A 17,084-nucleotide genomic window follows, 5' to 3' on the forward strand; every position below is an offset into this window, starting at 1 on the left:
AGCCTGGGTGACAGAGAGAGACTCCATCTCAGAAAAAATAAAATAAAATAAAATAAAAAACAAATATCATGTTGTAGTTTGAGAACTACAGGCTTTAGAATCAGATATGAGTTCGATCTGCTAGCATAGTGACCTTGGGAAAGTTTATCCTTGTCTCAGGTTCAGTTTCCCTATATGTAAAACAGTAGTTAACAATACCTACCTCATAGGGATGTTTTGAAAATTAAATGAGATCATGTATATTAAGTACCTAACACATAGGCAGTGCAAATAAATAATGGCTTGGGTTATTACTACTAATCTAATACGGTAAGAATAACAAATATCTAACAAGATACTATAAGAATACATATGATGACTCAATTTTATGTGCCTGAGCCCTAGTAGAGGAATCAAATGGAAAGCTTCATAAAAGAGAAAGTAACCAAATAAAAGGAAGAAGTACTTGAGTTGAGTCCTGACAGCAAGTATGACCTTTCCCAGTGTGTGAGGTGGGAACAAAATTAACTGTTATAAATGTACAAAAAAAGACATATAGATCTACTTACTTTATCCTGGCTTATCTATGAAAGGCTTTCAAGACCAAGGCTATAGACTTAATAAGCAAAGAAACCAGTCCGAACAATCCTAAAGATCATACCTCCATCCAAACTAAAAAGTATGTATTTATCTGAAGATTGTAAAATGTGACGAATACATACATTTTGTCTATCTCCACTCAGATGTGCAAACTCCACCATTTCATTTCCAAATTGACTGAATATTTGGACAAACTCTTGAAAGCTATTCACTTTCTCTAGTCTTTCCATAGTTGCGAGAACCTGCAAAACAGATAATATTTCATTATTTGGTGATAGCTATGCAAGCGACTGAGATTGTCAAGGCTGAGTAGAGAGAAAAAAAGGAAAATTCTGAATTCTAGGTGAAAGCTGAGAAGGAGGAGCCAGACAGAAGACACAGAAGGGGATGCTCAGAGAAGTAGAAGTAGATTCAAGGCACAGAATTATTAGGGGAATGATTTGTTTATATGATGAGATTTTGAGTTACTTGAAAAGGAAAAGGAAAAAGAATAAAAGAAATGACTACATATACAAAGGAAGGGATCATTTATGTAGCCAAGTCTAAAAGGTGGGAATGGGCAGGACCACAGTAATCAAATCTTCAGAGAACTGGGAAGGGGTGAGGATGAAAGTCAGCACACACAAGCCTTAAGGTTCAGTGAACCAGGATGACAGGAACCCTAACATTCTCAGGAAAGCAGAAGGAACCTCATCATCTGCAGAGTATAGAGTCGAAAGGGAAGTGTGGGACTTTAAGAGTAAGAAAATTAGTCTGGCTCAGTCAGGAATGGGCCATCAGGGGTGAATAAAGAGTGTGTGAATCTGGTAGAGCCAGTGACTAAAATGTTATGTGTTTTCTTGATGTAAGAAACAAAGTAAATAGATGTGAAACATATTTTCAAATACTTTTCTTTAAAATAACATTATTAGATTGTTTTAGTCGCAACAAGATAAGTTAAAAAAAACACAGATATCCTCTGTTTACTTATTTTTCCTGAGAATATGATGAATATTTGGCATGTTAATCTGCCCTGGCAGCTCAGGAAGTTCAGGCGACTAACACAGATAAGGCACATTGCCACCACTGTGAGAACCTCCATCTTTCAAAGAGGGGAAGGTTGTTTGTATTTCTCTAGCGCTGCCAGATCCACCTCTCCAATTTCTGATTCATTCAACACTTATCAAGTGGTTTTATCCTCAAATCCTCTAGGACAACTCCTTCCCTGGCCAACTGCTCTCCTCTTTGCCTAGGGAATTATCCAAAGCAAGAAGTGATCGTACATACCCTGGATTCCCAGATGATCATGGAGCATGACCATCATCTGAGAGATTAACTTCTGGACTGGAAGAGTTTAAATCTGTTTTGTAAGTTTTGAGATTATTCAGTAACATTTAGGGACTCTGAGTACAGAAATTTTGTAGCTGTGGATAATTATCATTTCCACTGATTTAACTGTGTCTTAAGTTATATATTGTTAGTCTCTGATTTAAGGGAGGGAAAAAAAGTACAGAAGAATCCAGTATTTTTATCAACTAGGTTTCTGTTACATACATTATCATGGTGCTCACCTTTTCTTTCCAAATGTTGTACACATTTAAAGCTTTTACCAATAAGCCTCAACAAGTGGATAATGATTCTCTAAGAGGAGACATTACTTGCATTCAAAAGTTTAGGCACAGCATACCCATCATTTAAGAACTGCACATATAGAAGAAACACTACTTTTAAACTACAGACAGAGTTATAAACAATTATAATAGACAAGCATTGCCAAATTACTTACAATTAACCTAAAAAGTACTTTTTTTTTTTTTTTTTTTTAAGCAACGCTCAGACACGCATAGCCCCGGAAGGAACCCAGGGCCACAAGTGCATTCAATGTATAGATGATCAGTGTGTCAATGTATCCTGCATTGCACATTAATTCCCACAGCTAGCTGCATTCTTCATCGACACACGAGCCGAGTAATCCACCACTAAGAGTCATAAAAAGCACTTTGAACAACACAGAAAGACAAAAATACAGCAACATCAGAAAGGTAAGTACCTTATTTCTTGATGTTATTATCTGTTTAATGACTACTCGGTCTGCCAGCAACAACACTTTTGTCACTGAAGAAAGAAGTAATCGTGCAGCCTTTATCACTCCTGTTTTGTCTGTAAAAATTGTGATCTGTCCATCAGATTCCAGATGGTTCAAGTTGGTTATGTCTGTAAGTGCTGCAATTGTTTCTCCTAACAAGAAAGACGAGGGGAGAAAGTTAAACGGGCATACAAATTAAAATCTAGACTTCTCTCTAACCTTGAAGGTAAGGCACAATGAGGAGAAACTCAGCTTTGGAGTCTTACTTCAGGAACAAGAAACGGTTTCACCTTGACGATTGTAGGGATTATCATACGAAGCTTTCTAACCAGAAAATAATAGCACACTCTTAAGAACTGTGACAAATTTTGCCCTCACCCAGTTTGAAAAACATCATAATTTTTGTTTCCAGTGGTAATGCAAACTACACAATCTAAAAGCCTCCTGCCCTACAAGACAGTAAGAGAAATCCCATGAGTCAAAAACCGAAGAATACCCTAAAACCCGAGCAGTAAGCAGGTGCCAAGGCTTGGGCTGGGGCGAGGCCGGGGAGAAGTCAGGCGTCACTGCCAATCTCCACAAGCTGAACGGCCTTGGGTTTTCACCCTTGGGTTTTCACAGATCCTCAGAGAGAGAAAAAAGACAGGGCTTTAGGCCCCAAGGGATGACATCTTCAGTATAATGGGGGCCCAGAAAGAACTGTCAATAGGCAAAAAGAAACAATAAGGAAGTTTGTCTGTCAGTCAGCCTGGACTTTGGGTGGGGAAAGTAAACAAAACAAAAGCCTCCCTCCTGAGAATTCAAACCACAGGCTGGCCCTCATTTAGGCTGCAGTTTGAATTTATATAAACTTCTTATGATGCCCAGCATAAACCATTCTATTAATTGAACTCCCAACCCTCTAGAAAAATTATCTTCTTCACTGTTGCTATCAAAACTTTTGATTTCTGTAATGGTAATTATCTACTAATAAAACAATCCAAGTATTCTTGTATTATAATACAAGGCTACAATATTCTTCAAACCTCCATACTGTTAAAAAGATTTTTTAAATAATAAACCTTTAACCAACTTATAGTGTTCAAGATCATTTTTTAAAGTCCTAAATATACCTGTGTGCCTAATGGATTGATTTTCTTACAAAAGCCCTCCTGTCAATTCTATTACATACACACAATAATGTGTCAGCTCATAGGCTAAGGATCTTGAGTAAAAAGTACTGGAATCTTAATAGAGAGGCCACAGGGTGAAGTATAAGTCAAGGTTTGGAAAGATCAGTCTGGCAGGCACAGTGGCTCACACCTGTAATCCTAGCACTTTAGGAGGCCGAGGCGGGTGGATCACCTGAGGTCAGGAGTTCAAGACAAGCCTGGCCAACATGGCGAAACTCGGTTTCTACTAAAAAAATACAAAAATTAGCCAGGTGTGGTGGCAGGGGCCTGTAATCCCAGCTACTCAGGAGGCTGAGGCAGAGAATCGCTTGGACCTGGGAAGCGGAGGTTGCAGTCAGCTGAGATGACGCCACTGCACTCCAGCCTGGGTGACAGAGTGAGACTTGGTCTCAAAAAAAAAAAAAGAAAGATCAGTCTAGTAGGAGTACATAAAATAGAATGGAAAGGAAAGACTTAGAGCCAGGCTATTGTATCAATTGTGGGTGTGAAATAGTAGGGACCTTACTAGTATAGTAGCCATAGGAACATTAAGAAGATGATTTGGGAGACACTAAGAAAACATAAAATTAGTACCTGACCAATGATAAGAAGGAAAGAATGAGTGAAAAAATGGCCTCAAAGTTGTAAACCTAAGTTGCTTAAAGAAAATCGAAGGGCATTGGGAGAGAGATGATAATTTTACTGTCAGACAACAGGAGTTTGAAATAACAGGAATACACCAAAGATAAGCCGCAAGACATGGACTGGTAATGCAGACTTGCATGTCTTGTGTATAATGACAATAGCTGAAGCTCTACAGATAGAGGAATTCTGTGGTAGCCAGCCTTCAAGATCGCTCCCCATGATCCCCACCTACTGCTATTCACAACCTTGTGCTGTCTGTCCCCTCCCACATCATACCAGGGTTGGTATGGTGGAAGTGGTGGTATGTCACTCCCAAGCTTAGGTTCTAAAATAACTGAGGCAGCTGTCTGGGTTGCTCTCTCTCTCTGAGAGAAGCCAGTTGCCATGTCATAAGCAGCCCTTACTACACAGATACCTACGTGGAGAGGAAGTGAGGCCTCCAGCCAACAGCCAGCAAGGAAGTGAAGCCTGCCAACAACCATGAGAGGGAGGCTGGAAGCAGACCTGCAGTGCACTCAAGCTTCCAGGTAACAGAGGCCTGGTCAACACACTGACCGCTACCTCATGAGACACACTGACCCTGAGCCACCCAGTGAAGCCACTCCCTGATTGGTGCCCTCTCAAAAACTGAGATAGTAAATGTTTGTGGTTTTAAGTTGCTAAGTTTGGGTTAATTTGTTACACAGAAATAGGTAGCTAATACAGAGTTTTCATAGCAAAGAACAGAGAACAAAAGTGCTTAGAATTAACCTTAAGGCATACAGAAAGGGCAGGAGGAAAAGTATCAGTTTGCATCCTATCATTAATAGCTAAAAGGATAAAAATGTTTCCTCTGATCCTCTGGAAAATGTTAATTTTTTTCTACACCTCTCAACCACAAAGGATACGACATATAAGCCTACGCATATGGCATTATTCAACCTTTCCTTTTTCTGACTAGACCCCAGGCATTTAACTCATAAGTACGTGGGATAGTAACATTTGGTTGGCTCCACCAACATGGTCAAATGCTTTCTTAACATTATAAAGTTGTTCAAAGTGTAAACTGTTCAGAAATCAGTTCCCTAAAAAAGTAACAAAGCTGTCTTACAGCTTCACGGGTATCATTTTTAATTTATTATATGTCATTACTAGTGCTGTGTCTTAATACGAAAACCCAAGGTCAATCAAACACAAATATTTGTTGAACTTCCATATAAAACATAAATATAAACCTTGCCTGGTAGCCAAGTAAAAAGCAACAATACAATGTAAGAGTTCAACACAGGGAAGTAAGAATAAAAATTAATTATAATAATAACAACTAATATTTATTGAGCACTTACTATGTGTGAAATGATAGATGCATTATATCAAAACACCTCTATAAACCCTAACAGTCTCATTTTATACATGAGAACACTGAGGTTTAGAAATGTTTAATAGATTGCCCAATATACCCTGCTTGCAAGTAGAAGCACTAGGATTAAAGTCTAGGCAATCTGACTCTAAGACTTTAGTGGTTTTTTTTTTTTGAGACAGGGTCTCTCTCTGTCATCTCCCAGGCTGGAGTGCAGTGGCACCATCACTGCTCAATGCAACCTCAACCTCCTTGGGCTCAAAAAATCCTCCCATCTCAGCCTCCCAAGTAGCTGGGACTGGAGGCATGCACCACCACACCTGGCTATTTTTTTTTCTTATGTTTTTTAGAGACAGGGACTCATTATGTTGCCCAGGTTGGTCTCAAACACAGCTCAAGCGATCCACCCGATTTGGCCTCCAAGTGTTGGGATTACAGGTGTGAGCAACTGCACCCAGCCAGCTCCAGTTTTTTATCTACTACTTTATATTAGTTCCCTCAAATGAACGCTGTTGTCAAAAAATGAAAATGATTCGTAGGGGTTGAGTGGGCTAGAAACATTACAGGAGTGATTTAATGGAGTCTTAAATTTGTATGTGTTAAGAGAAAAAAAGGCTTCTATATTTTACAACTCCAGAAGGCATCATTCTCATACTCTTACCTGAGTGACACTAGGAGGAAGATGACATGTGGAGCCCATGAAACCTGACAGCTTCCAAAATACTCCGTTTATGGAGCTGCCTGGGCGTATGGTACTCATGTCAGTGTACCACGTCCTCCTCTCTCACCTTACACTGAGCACAATGACATGCTACAAAGCCAACAAGGAGCACAGGACTCAGGTTGTCCTTTTGTTTAAAAATACTGTACTTCTGCTTTAATCAATGGTTGTTAGAAGAAACAGTCATTTTTTTTCTTTTTTTTTAACCACAAAGCTTTCTTGCAAAAAGAAACAGTAATATGAAGACCACCTCTACATTTTCTGTTGAATTGTCCATTATGTAATGTCTGTTTCATAAGCACCCACACAATAATTTAGTGTCAGGAAAAAAAGTCTCTCCTCTTACAAGCTGGTTTGCTTCCTTTCAACAAACAATGAGATTATATAACCCTTTGTTTCCCACATTTTTGTCTTGCCTTCCAGGAAGTACAAAGATAAATTTCATGCTTAATTAAAATAATAATGTTTGCCAAAGTTTCTGGTTTATTTATTTTCACATCCTATTTTAATAAGTTTATTGAACATGTCTTTTATTGTAAGTGCTTTCAAATCCTTTTCTAAAGTAAGAAAAATATAAATTATGAATAGAATAAGGATATCCCCCCCTGCTTCCCACATAAAACCTATTCTCTGTCCCAGTGAATGGCTAGAAATCCAAAAGTCAACCCAGGGTCTTCCCTTTCCTTTAGTTAACAATCTACTTTTACCTATTCAACCACCTTAATGAGTATTTTGTGTACTCTTCCTGCTCTTTACAGCCCTATTACACTGACTTGGCCTAGCTGGTTTTACCACAAAAGCTTCCCTATTAATCTCCCTGCCTTCAGTCTCAACCTTCTCTCAGGCTGTCCTCATTCGTTCACTTCCTCCACACTATCAGAAAGACTTCTATCTAACACAAAACATCTGTGACATGTTCTTGTTTTGAAAAAACAAAACAAAACAAAATAACACAAAACAATATGTCTTTCATCTGGCTCAAAATTTCTCAATGACTCCTAGTATGGAATAACAGTTGAAATCATCCACATAACATACAGGACCGTGTATGATCTTGTCCACCCCTCTACATTTACTTGGTTTTATCTCAATCACTCTCCTCCTGCTGATGACCTGCTCCTCCCTCAGAGTTCCTCATCTCAGTAGATGGCACCACCATTTGCCTAGCTGTTCATATCCCAAATCTTGGAGTTATCCCTGGCTCTTCTATCACATCCAAACCACCAGCCAATCCTATCAGCTCCACCCTGGCAATATATTGAAACAAAGCCACCTTTCACCACCTCAAATGCTATGGTCTAGTCTAAGTCACCATCATCTATCACCTGGACCACTGTGACAACCTCCTAACTGGTTTCTCTGAATCCATCCTCATACTCCCTAAAATGTATTTTCTATACAGGAGCCACCAGTTACCCTTTTAAAAATACAAATGAGATCATGTCACTGCCCAGCACAAAATCTCCCACTAATCCCTCATTCCACTTAGAACATAGTCCAAAATTCCAGTCCTTGCCTATTCTCACTTTCTCCTTGCCAGGAATGCCCTTCCCCCAAGTATCCACATAGCTCAGGCCTTCATTCCATTGCAGTCTCTGCTCTAATGTTCCTTCCTTAGCGGGTCTTCCTAATTCCCTATCCCAGGACTTCTCAACTGGGGGCCATTTTTACCCCTCACGGGACATTTGGCAGTGTCTAGAGCTATTTCTGGTTGTCCCATGGAAGGAGAGGGGACCTTCCAGCATCTAGTAGGTAGAAGCTAGTGATGCTGATAAACATCCTACAATGCACAGGTCAACCTCCCACAACAGAGAAGTATCCAGCCCAAGATGTCAGTAGCACCAAAGTTAAAAAACCCTGCCCTCTCTAAAACAGCACCTTCATTGTTCTCCTCTTACCTTGCTTTTTTTTTTAACATGGTAACGATCACCACCTGACATTACATATATATTCATTTATGATCTGTCTCCCTCAGCAGAATGCAAGGCCCACGATGGAAGATTTTGGACTGATTTGTCCATGCCTATCTCCCTATGGCCTAAAAGAATGCCTGGTATATCACCAGCATTCAGTGAATATTTATTGAAAAAATTAATGGATAAATGATACTTCAACAAAGCTGCAGTCCTCAAAACACCCTAGGTTCTCAAAGGCTTCTGTGCTACCATCTATATAGAACTGTGAACCATCATGAAGTTTGAAGTCACTATGATTTGTTTGCTGTAGAATACTAATGGATACTAATGCTTATTTCCATTTCCTATGTCATGGAAAGTAGACTAATATGTTCTTAGAGAATAGAGGCCACAGCTCCCACTTCTCTATCTCTCTCACATCTCAATGGCTGATGAGGATGGCCGATCACTAACTCTGACCAGTGAAGGAGTCCTATGTTTCAGATTTAGGACTTGATCCAAGCGAAGTGCAGTATTCGCGGAAGCTAATCCAGGCCTTTAATGTTTGAGGCAGACATAATCAAAGAGCTGTATATCTTTATTCCAAATAAAACAATAATTTTTCATCATAACCAAAGCAATAAAAGTGGTATGAATAGTCTTCAAAATCAATATCCACCTACCTGCTTGTTTAGCTTCAATACAAGCAATATTTATTTCTTCTTTCAAATCCCAGTTTTCATTGGCTATAGCTTCTCCTACTTTAACAAATCTTCCAACTGCCAAGTTGACAGCTTGTCCTACACGCTGAATTGCTTGCAGAGTTTTATCAGACTTTTTGGTATTATCTTTATGATTAATAAGTGTGGTGATCTAAAAATAAAAGATAAAAGCAACTTTTATCTCAATACCTTTTTTTTTTTAAGCTGTATCACAAAGTCAAAGAAAATGAAGCCTGGCATACTGGATAGCTCAATAGACTAAATCAATAGTTAGAGATGCTTCAACAGAGACAACCAGCAAAGTATCCTGCATCATTCCTTAAGACAATGTTTCCATTAATTACAACTCCAAGTTCACCTGAGGGCAGTTATCTGGGGCATGCAGTTTATCTGGGGCATACAGTTCCAGAGGCCCTCCAGATCTTTCAACAAATCTTAAGGAGAAAAGTAGAAGCAGATAGATCATTACATTCAGAAAGCCAAAGTACTTCAGGTCTAGTTTCCTCTACTACGACTTCAGATGCTATGAGAGTAGAAACAGCTCTTCTTCCTCTCCATTCCACTCCGTTGCCTACCATGGAGCACAGGCTGTACAAAATAGTACTTGTGCCATACATGTTTACCAAATTAACTAGATACTTTAGAATGAGCATTGTAATCTATATTTCACATTTTGCTAAGTTTTGTTGCATCCGACTCAAAATAAACGAAATACCGAGAGTTTTAACACTTGATCCCAGGCCCTGAAATAAAATACAAAAGGTGACAACTTCAGCTCACTGAAACAAACATAATTCTTCAAAATATCTTAGGAAACTAGTACATGAACTATGCTGACATCTAAGAATATTTATTAAAGAAACGTTGTATGAAAAACATAGATTCCCAACTATTGCTCAATGTACATGTACTAGTATTAAAAGAAGGGGAAGAGAATTACGAGAAGGGGAAGAGAATCACTTCTAATCTTTGCACAACTACTATGTCCCAAGCACTTTATATGTATGTTTAGGTATTAATAATTTAGAATTAATAGACCTAGGTTTGAGTCTTGGCTCGGCGATTACTTGCTAAGTGGTCTAGGGAAATTTAATCTCTAAATTTCCTCAACTACAATATTGCTTTTCATCAAATTTTGAATATCTACTATATGCCAGTTCCTAAGGATGTATCAGTGAATGAGACTAAGACAATCCCACCCCCATTAGGTTTACAGTATGGTAGAATAGCAATAATTCAGTTACACAAAATATATTTGTTGCACACTATCATATCCCAAATAAAATTCTAGGCAAACCTGAAATAACAATCAACAAGAATGAAAAGCCCACGTTCCCATGGGGCTTACATTCTAGTGAAGGAGTGGGGGAGAACTAATAATCACATAAATAGGTAAACAAAAAATAAACTTTAATATAACTGTTATGTACAAAATGTTAGGATAGTGTGATATAAAGTATCTGTGTAGCTACCTGAAATTGATTGGTCTTCCTTGTAAGAGGAAGCGATATTTAAGCTGAGATCTAAATGATAGCAAAGTAGTCAGACCAGCAAACATCAAAGGATAAAGAGCATTCTAGGAGAAGAAACAGTGGAGGAAAAAAAAAAAAAAGCCCTTAGGAACGAGCCTCTCCTGTTCAAGGAATGAGGTGAAGTCGGAAGTGGCTAAAGGATAGTGGGTCGAGGCAAGTTAAAACCAATATCCAAGAGATGGGATGGGCAGAGACCAGCATGGAATAAAGGGTTCTGGAACTGGAATAAAGAATTTATATTGGCTGGGTGCGGTGGCTCATGCCCTAATCCCAGCACTTTGGGAGGCAGAGGTGGGCAGATCACAAGGTCAGGAGTTCGAGACCAGCCTGGCCAACATAGTGAAACCCCATCTGTACTAAAAATACAAAAAAAAAAAAAAAAAAATTAGCCGGGTGTGGTGGCACATGCCTGTAATCCCAGCTACTTGGGAGGCTGAGGCAGGAGAATCGCTTGAACCCAGGAGGTGCATGTTGCAGTGAGCCGAGATTGCACCACTGCACTCCAGCCCGGGTGACAGTATGAGACTCCATCTCCAAAAAAAAAAAAAAAAGAACTTATATTTTATTCTATGTATTACAGGAGATACTTAAGGGTCTTTAAACTAGAAAATACTATAATCTCTGTAGTAATTTGAAGCCATTGAAGGGTTTTTTAAACAGGAAAGTGATATAATCTCCGCAGTGGTTTGAAATCACTGAAGGTTTTTTAAGCAGGAAAGTGATATAATCTCTGTAGTGGTTTTAAAACATGTCCACAAATTCTCCCCTCAAGAGGGAGAGTCTCATTTCTCTCCACATGAGTGTGGACTGGACTTGGTGACTCACTTCTAATAAATGGAATAAAGTGAAAATAATGGAGTGCTTCTAAGAGTAGGTCATAGAACACACAGTGATTTTCATCTTACTCACTCACTCACTCTCTGCAGGATCAATCACAGTGGGAGCAAGCCAACTGCCACATAATGGAAGGCACTCAAGCAACCCTATGGAGAGCCCCACAAGGTAACTGAAGGTTCTGGCCAAAAGATAGTGAAGAACTGAGGCATCATGTCAACAGCTGAATGAGTGAACTTGAGAGCAGATTCTCCAGCCCCAGTCAAGCCTTTGGATTACTGCAGGCTTGGTCAATCATCTTTATTTTGATTTTATGAGAGACCTCACTCCTGAACCACCAGGTAAGCCACTCTAGAATTAACCCACAGAAACCATAAGATAATGTTTGTTGTTTTAATGCACTAAATTTCAGTTAATTTGTTCTGCATCAATAGATAACTAATACAGATTTTGGTGCCTGGATCTGGGGTGAGGCTATAACAAAACTTAAAATGTGAGAGTGGCTGTAAAATCGGGCAGTGAAAATTGAAAGAACTTTGAGTGAATAAAAACTAGAAATGTCAAAGAAACTTTGCAGAAGCATGATGACCTTTGAGGAAACTGTCTTAATTAGGGCTCCTATAACAAAATACCTTAAACTGAGTAATTTATAAATAACAGAAATGTACTGCTTACAGTTCTGGAGGCTGGGAAGTCCAGGATCAAGGCACCAACAGATTTGGTGTCTACTAAGGACCCATTCCTCACAAGTGGTGTCTTCTGTGTCCTCACAAGGCTCCCTGAAGCCTCTTTTATAAGAACACTGATCCCATTCATGAAGGCTCCCTTGTGACATAATCACCTCCCAAAGGCCCCAACTCTTAATACCATCATTATGAGGGTTAAGTTCCAACATATAAATTTTGGGGGAATGCCGACAATCAGGCCATAGCAGAAGCTATGGGTAAAAGCTTAAGGAAAAGTGAGAAAAATCTTACCGGAAACTGGAGAAAAGGCGTTCCTTGTTATGTGGTGACAGAAAGTCACCCTCATTAACATGAAAGGGAGAAAATATACTGATGAACTGGGAGATCTAACTAAGGAGACGTCAAAGCAGATTTTGAAGGTGCTACCTGGTTTCTTTTTGCTGCTTACAGTAAAATGTAAGAGAAGAGAAAAATTAAAAGAAACATGGATAAATAAAAACAAGCCAGAACTTGCTGGTTTTAAAAATTCCTTCTCCGTGCCGTGCATGGTGGCTTATGCCTATAATCATCAGCACTTTGGGAGGCCAAGGCAGGCAGATCACCTGAGGTTGGGAGTTCGAGACCAGCCTGACCAACATGGAGAAACCCCATCTCCACTAAAAAAAAAAAAAAAAAAAAAAAAAAAGTTAGCCAGGTGCGGTGGTGCATGGCTGTAATCCCAGCTACTCGAGAGGCTGAGGCAAGAGAATCGCTTGAATCTGGGAGGCGGAGATTGCAGTAAGTCAAGATCATGCCATTGCACTCCAGCCTGGGCAACAAGAGCAAAACTCCATCTCAAAAAAAAAAATCTTCTCCAGATGGCACATCATACTAAAATTAAGAATGGCTTCCAGGCAAAAATAAAATCTAGGGCTGTGTCAAGAAAGCATCTAAAGATGAAGCTAAGGATACGACTATAAAATCTTAAGATCTCAGAAAGGTCCAAGGTGTTGCTTCAGACAACCATTCAGGTAAACAACAGATCTCCTAAGAAGCCTAAAGGTATTATTCCTCAGCAGTCCCAGGAGAAGCCCAAGTTAAAGAAGAGCATATATCAAAGAGACTTGTGGGTGTGGGCTTTTGTCTAGTAGAATGAATTCAATATGACTCACAGGAGACCAACAAAATTTTTAAGATAATCGTACTGGCAGAAACACTATCAGCTTGGACTAAAAGGGAATACATCTTTGTATGAAAAGAAGCTTTCATACCAGCCCCTGCTCCAAACTTCCACAGGCAGGGAACAGGCTGAGAAATCTATGCAGCTGCAAACATGAGCTACAATTCATGTAAAATAATGACTTAGAGGGCAGAATCAAGAGCCATGAACTATTCCCAGGACTTGAGTCTTAATCAAGGAACTGGCAACATTTGCCCAGGAGGAGTTCAGAATACCATAAACCAGTGGCTCCTATTTTTTTTTCCATTTTTGAACAGGACTGTATAGCAGTTATTCTATACTTTCTATTTTCTCATTTTTTGAACAGAAGAGTCTATAGTAGTCATCCTAAAGCTGAAAGACGTTACACTTAAGGAACTACTACATACAAGAAGTCTCTCCTGGATCATATTTGTAATAGATGCCAACATCGTGGATTTCCAGCTGATGTTGTGACTTTGGAGAGGATATGGATGGGGAGAGGTTACTTGCAGGTGAGAATAAGGCAAACAATTTGTGTGCAGAGGTTAGACTGTAGGTAGTTCTAAAATATGTCCACAAATTATTTGCTATTCCTCCCTTAAATAGGTGAAGTCTCATTCCCCTCTCCTTGAGTACAGGCTGAACTTAGCTACTTATTTCTAACTAGTAGAATAAAACAGTAGTGACAGTATGCTATTTTTGAGGGCAAGTCATAAAGTCACTGTGGTTTTCATCTTTCTTTCTCTCTGTTCACCCTAGGGAAAGACAATTCCCATGTCATGAAGACACTTCACCGGCCAAGTGGGAAGGCTCACATCATGAGCCTAAGGAAACTGATGCTAAAAGGTGCTTATTTAAGGTCACACAGCTAATAAGTGCTAGAGTTAGGATTCAGAGTCAGACATTTCAATTCTAGAGACCATACTCCTAAACACTACCCTATAATGTTGTACAACAACCCAGTGAAATAGGTTAATATTAATCATCCTCATTTCCCCAAATTGGAAAATGGGGGTAATAATCATCCCTATTTTACAAATGAGGAAGTTGGACATCAAGAAGTATGGGAGAGTTAGGATTTAAATACAGATATTCTGACTGCAGAGACTAGCCTCTTAGCCACTTAGCCATATTGCCTTCTCTGACTTATAATGTTAATAAGAAGAGTTGGCTGGGCGCAGTGGCTCACACTTGTAATCCCAGCACTTTGGGAGGCCAAGGTGGGCGGATCACGAGGTCAGGAATTTGAGACCAGCTTGGCCAACATGGTGAAATCCCATCTCTACTAAAAGTACAAAAATCAGCCGGGCATGGTCGTGTGCACCTATAATCCCAGCTACTCAGGAGGCTGAGGCAAGAGAATTGCTTGAACCTGGGAGGCAGAGGTTGCAGTGAGCTGAGATCATGGCATTGCACTCCAGCCTGGGTGACAGAGCGAGACTCTGTCTTAAAAAAATAAATAAAATAAATAAATAAATAAGAAGAGTTAATAAAATAATGAAAGCATTATGTTTAACATAGTACCATAAACAGTTTATTGTAAGTGTTCAAAGACATACTATAATTAGCTATCTTACTTAATCCTCAGGTATTATTAAAGATTAAAAAGCTGAGGCTGAGTAAAATTGCATACTTGGCTCATACAACTAATAAGTAGCCTAGTTTAGAATTTGAACCCAGGTTTAAACTGACACCAAATCCCACCTAATAGTCCTTCTTTTACTGGAGATTTACAATCTTTCCTATTTTTTTTAATTGAAATGTTACCTAAAAGCTCATTACATAATCATGTGAAAGAGTCACGATAATTTTAATTTGGAGAATGACTGTGGGCCATGCTGCTGGGAAGCACAGAACAAATCCTATTGGCACCAGCTTAATCCTTTTCCACACCTGACAGACTCTAGGGAATTGTTACTATCACATGAAAAAAAAGAGAACTTGCTCAGCATTGACTATTCCAAGCTACCATCTTGGAAGAGACTGCAGTGGAAAGGAGTTTAAGTTCTTGCTATAGATTGAATGTTTGTGTCCCATTCCCCCTCCCCCTCCACAAATCCTTATGTTAAAATCTTAACCCCCAATGTGATGGTATTAGGAGGTGGGGCCTTTGGGAGACGATTAGGTCATGGGGGAGGAGCTCTCATGAATGGGATTAATGCCTTTTAAAAGAGGCCTCAGAAAGCTCTCTCACTCATTTCCACCGTGAGAGAACAGTGAGAAGACAGCTGTCCATGAACCAGAATGTGGACCCTCACTGGATACTGAAACTGCCTGAACCCTGATCCTAGACTACCCAGCCTACATAACTATGAGGCATAAATTTCTGTTGTTTAAGGCACCCAGTCTATTGTATTTTTTATAGCAACCCAAACAGATTAAGGTGATTCTGTTTATTAAATATTTCATTTACATCAAGTTTTAAAATTTCAATTACAAAGAAAAGATCCTGCAATTAGGCTAAAATATGAACTATTGTTCAGTTCCAAAAGACACATTTTGCTTTCACTAGAAGCGCCTTCCCCAGTGCATAATTAGGTGTGGCTGCCTTCCTTTTACTGGAAAGCAGTCTGGGAAATGTTCAATCCAAATATAGTATGCCTTTAAAATTTTATTTAGAGGAACTAAGTCAATATGTAACATTCTTTATTTAAGGTCTACTTATATTCTAAAATTAGTTTCAAATGTTTTAAACGGTAGGTTCAAAAGTTATACATGTTTATTGTTTATAAACAGAAATGGAAAATATAGGAGAGCCTCAAGAAATAAAAATTACCCATAATCCTACTATCCTCTGAGAATTCTGGCATAATTCTTTCCAGTCTTGTTTTGTACATATAGATACTTAAATACACAGTTTTACAAAATTGAGATTAAACTTCACTTTCCTTATCATGTAAAAAATAAGACTAGCTAACATTTGTTAAGCACAACAGTACCAGGCACTAGCCTATGTGTTTTACATGTATCAATTCTTTTAATGCTTGCTTCTCCAGCATCTAATAGGTACATACTATTATTACCCTAATTTTACAGATACAAAATCTGAAATTTGAAGAAGTATTTGCCCGAGGTCACAAAGCCAGGGGAGCTACCTACACTCTTAATCACTACACCGTTTCTCTTACCTTCCAGGATTATGTTAAGGATCAAGGAAAAGACAACTAGCAAGAGTGCTTTGTAAATTATAATATGCCAAATACAATCTTAGCTATAGTTCTGCAAAAATAGGAATGATATTAAATTGAGAGTCATAACTTGGAGTTGCCCTGACACCAGAGCCTAGAGAACACCTAAATGAACCAGAGAAGAGGGCAGAAAAGGCATCCCTTGGGGAAGAAAGAAGATCTGGTGTACTAAAGAACTCTGCTGTGGAATAAAAGAATAAGAATTAGGGTTTACTTGATAGCTTCTAACAAAGGGTGTCAAGAAGTGCAAAACACCAAAGAATATCCCAGCAGTTAAGGGCATGGACATCATTCTGCCTGGTTTTGAATTCTGGCTCTGCCATGTGACTATGTGGCAAGTTATCTAATCTTTCTGTGACTCTGTGTTCTCACCTGTGAAAATGGAAATAATAATTGTACCCATCAGCCAGGCGTGGCGGATCACACCTGTAATCCCAGCACTTTGGGAGGCCAAGGCTGGCGGATCACCTGAGGTCAGGAGTTCAAGACCAGCCTGGCCCACATGGTGAAACTCCATCTCTACAAAAAAACAAACAAATAAAAAATT

The 17,084-nt window shown here is 39.1% G+C and overlaps 1 protein-coding gene, 1 long non-coding RNA gene and 1 pseudogene across 4 annotated transcripts in view; 1 reads left to right on the forward strand and 2 right to left on the reverse strand.

Annotated features, from left to right (window-relative positions):
- Positions 1 to 17,084, reverse strand: part of CTNNAL1 (catenin alpha like 1) — a 70,755-nt gene that overhangs the window by 47,130 nt on the left and 6,541 nt on the right. For both annotated transcript variants that reach the window (XR_002007354.4, XM_004048411.5), the window contains exons 2-4: positions 9,079 to 9,268; positions 2,609 to 2,796; positions 702 to 821 (exon numbers count right to left, since the gene is read on the reverse strand). Coding sequence is in view for 1 of the 2 variants with exons in the window: in XM_004048411.5 (XP_004048459.1) it covers positions 702 to 821; positions 2,609 to 2,796; positions 9,079 to 9,268 (498 nt within the window). In the remaining variant the exon portion in view is untranslated. The remainder of the gene's footprint in view (positions 1 to 701; positions 822 to 2,608; positions 2,797 to 9,078; positions 9,269 to 17,084) is intronic.
- On the reverse strand, positions 2,386 to 2,546 carry LOC115935917 (uncharacterized; annotated as a pseudogene).
- Positions 4,897 to 16,668, forward strand: LOC109028335 (uncharacterized). Of its 2 annotated transcripts, none has more exons than XR_008668536.2 (4): positions 4,897 to 4,967; positions 11,576 to 11,824; positions 14,109 to 14,195; positions 16,386 to 16,668. It is a non-coding gene; the product is annotated as an uncharacterized lncRNA (long non-coding RNA). The 2 variants fall into 2 exon arrangements; XR_002007355.3 differs by having other exon boundaries at positions 16,485 to 16,668.

Source organism: Gorilla gorilla, chromosome 13 (genome assembly GCF_029281585.2).
Source record: "Gorilla gorilla gorilla isolate KB3781 chromosome 13, NHGRI_mGorGor1-v2.1_pri, whole genome shotgun sequence".
Taxonomy (NCBI): Eukaryota; Metazoa; Chordata; class Mammalia; order Primates; family Hominidae; genus Gorilla; species Gorilla gorilla.